The sequence below is a fragment of the Poecilia latipinna genome, unplaced genomic scaffold (genome assembly GCF_001443285.1).
Source record: "Poecilia latipinna isolate Pla-1442-1.1 unplaced genomic scaffold, P_latipinna-1.0 Scaffold2456, whole genome shotgun sequence".
Lineage (NCBI taxonomy): Eukaryota > Metazoa > Chordata > Actinopteri > Cyprinodontiformes > Poeciliidae > Poecilia > Poecilia latipinna.
In genome coordinates this window covers 114,862-118,058 of record NW_015115072.1, presented here as the reverse complement: position 1 = coordinate 118,058, position 3,197 = coordinate 114,862, and the positions used below count along the sequence as shown (strand labels likewise).

General features: G+C 38.7%; 1 protein-coding gene across 1 annotated transcript in view; it reads left to right on the top strand.

The window, feature by feature from the left end:
- ap2b1 (adaptor related protein complex 2 subunit beta 1) overlaps window positions 1-3,197 on the top strand; it is a 40,104-nt gene that overhangs the window by 6,187 nt on the left and 30,720 nt on the right. Inside the window, exons 4-5 of the mRNA XM_015019603.1 lie at window positions 272-451; window positions 2,951-3,074. Coding sequence (XP_014875089.1) covers window positions 272-451; window positions 2,951-3,074 — 304 coding nt within the window. The remainder of the gene's footprint in view (window positions 1-271; window positions 452-2,950; window positions 3,075-3,197) is intronic.

Here is a 3,197-nt window from a genome sequence, read left to right as displayed (position 1 = left end):
GTAATTTCCAACGGTTATGACCAGAAACAGTCCCGTCCTGACTGGAGGTGATTGATCCACCCATGGGATACATTTTCATTAAATATTCAGGTCATTAGAGTATCCATCGAAAAGTCTGAAATGTTACTTATATTCCTAATTTTTTATGGAGTGTTTCAATATTAACTCTTTTCTGAATTTTTTAATTTTGCAGCCCTATTTTCTATTTGATCTGTTGGACTGACTGTTAAAAATAATTTTAATTGTGATATGTGTATGTATGTTTCTTTAGGTTCATTTTGACATTGCATCCTACTCAAAGAAAATGGATTCAAAAGATTTTGATGAGCTGAAGGTCAGCAATGCACTGCGATATGACATTTTGACAGAAGTCCTTAATTCCTTGGGAGTCAGCTGTGAACCAAGCCAGACTCCTGCCCCAAGTCCTGTCTACCTGCTGGCCACCTCCCAGGTATGTGACAAGTGAAATACTTCCTCACTTTGAAAAAGTGTCCCACATCATAATACTATGGTACTTGAATTTTTGCCAACAAAAGAACTAAACTTGGGATTCAGAGTTTGTCTGGCTTCTATGTTCCAGTCCATGTGCATTCAGAATGTTGTGTTTATGGACACTGTGAACAGGAAGTGTTTAAATTACAGATCACGCTGTAATTGGAAGATTGTTAAAAGATTCTGAAATAATTAAAAAATTAGAGAAGAGAATTACTTTTGCTACATTTTATTACATTATTATCCTTTGTTCTCCTTCCTTCCCATCTTCAAGTATAAATAGTACACAGATGGAAACAATCTGACTCACTAAATACATGCAAAAATCTGAGCAGATCTGCAGAGGTGTGACAGCAGGTCTGACTACGGAAGGCTTATATAAACATGAAAGGGCAGTGAGCTAAAGTAGGCCTGTCATGATAACAAATTTTGCTGAGCGATTGTCTCAAAAATTATTGCGATAAATGATATCATTTGAAGACTATTTTAAACTGATGAAATGGTAATGGCATAATAATGCAAGCCACATCCTGCCAAAAGTAAATACGCTTTATTTTCAAAAGAACATTTAACACTGGAACTGGTAGACAAAATAAACAAAACTAAAATAAAATGGACTCTCTGTCTCCGTTAACAAAAAATGCACTTGAAGTGGAAATAAAAACTACATTCAGCAAAAAGAGTACAGATTATGAAGTCTGTGTACTACATTGCCCTTCAATAATCATTAGATTTAGATAGAGAAGATGGACATATCCGACAACCTGATTCAATAGTTCACTCCTCAGTTCACTCCTCCCTTCAGCCCAGTTTACAGTACACAATTTTTTGCCCTGATTTCCCCCCTTACGACAATCTTAGAACATCCAACAATCGTAGCCGATCATCCTGTGGTGTGTTATGACTGATCGGGTCCAGTCGTGGCCGCTCCGATCTAAATCAGGCATATTCAACATGTTTGATTGTCTTGGCCCAATTATGGCAGCGTGTGGTGTAGGTCTGTCGCGATAAAAGATAAATCAATTAATTGCACAATAAATTAAACCTATCGACCTCATTTTAAATATCAGCTTTATCGTCTCTTCCTGCCTTTTTCTCTTTCTGTTGATGACACTGAATGAAAAAAGGCTCAACTCCAGTGCTCTCCACTGACCCTCCCTTCCTCATTTTCTTAGTGTAATGTCCAGCGCACACTACACGAGTTGTCGGATCATTTTCAAAACCTGAGAGACCACACATTAGCCTACAGAAATCCTAGGTATAACGGTTCGATCGGGTTCGTCGTGCCGTGTGGTGTCCAGCCACCTGGGCACAAAATAAGGGCTACAAGTCCAGTTAAGTAATTTTAAAACCAGGCATTAATCAATGCTTTACTAGAATCTACCTGTGATGCATGAGGTTAAAGTCAGCGTAAAGTCCTGACTGTATGAAAATCATTATAACCTATTTATGTCACGTTAACAAAGAACGGCTGAAAACTTACAGGGTTTATCAACTGCGGTAGCAATTTGGCTCCAACTCCTTCCCTTGTCATTTCTATATTCTTTGCACGAAATGTTGAATAAATATTAATGTTGTTTCCACATATCATCACCAATGACTGCTGGACTTCGGGTTGCGCGTGTCAGCTGTTTGGGATTCCCCTCCGTAATTTCCCCTCAGAAATCACGGAGGAAAATCCGCGCTTTCTGATTGGCTACCTGTCACATTCAGCGTTAAGCTCCCAGTCGGGGAAAACCCCTGATTTAGATCGGAGCGGCCACGACGATCTACCGTAACACACCACACACTGCAGGATGATCGGTTACGAAATCACCAGCGACAATCTTAGATTGGCCAACATTCTAAGATTGTCATAAGGGGAAAATAGGGGCAAAAAATCGTGTAGTGTAACTACTGCATTAGGTAGTCGGATGTGCCCATCTTCTCTATTTAAATCTAGTGATTACTGAAGGCCAATATAGTATACAGACTTCATAATCTGCACTCTTTTGGTTGAATGCAGTATTTATTTCCACTTTGGCTTTATGTTGTTTAGTTTTTATTCAAATACGTTTTTTGCTAATGGAGACTGAGAATCCATTTTATTTTTGTTTTTGGTTGTTTTGTTTATTTAGTTTATCAGTTCCAGTGTTATGTGTTCTTTTGAAAATAAAGTGCATCTATCTATGGCAGGAAATCACATGCATTATTAGTCATTTCTATTAAATCAGTGTCAAAAGGTCTTGAAACAATATTATCGTTTATCGCAATAATTTTTTAGACAATCGCTCAGCAAAATTTGTTATTCTGACAGGCCTGGTGTGGGGTTTTCCCTGACTGAGAATGCAGCCTGTTGAATGTGACAGGTAGAGCATGGATTCCCCTTTGTGTTTTCTGAGGGGAAAGCACAGAGGGGAATCCCAAACAGCTGACACATGCAATTCTCATTGCACGTGTCAGCTGTTTGGGATTCCAGTGGACATCGGAAATGATATGTGGAAACAACATTAATGTTTGTTCAACATTTCGTGAGAGGAATATCCACAGAAATGACAAGAAGAGGAGTTGGAGCGAAATTGCTACCGCAGTTGATATATCCGGTAACTTTTCTGCTGTTCATCATTAACGTGACATAAATAGGTTATAATGTTAGGGCTATTCATTCAGCCATGTTTGTTTACTCTAAATCAGTGTTTCTCAACCTTTTTTGGGCCAGCGTCCCC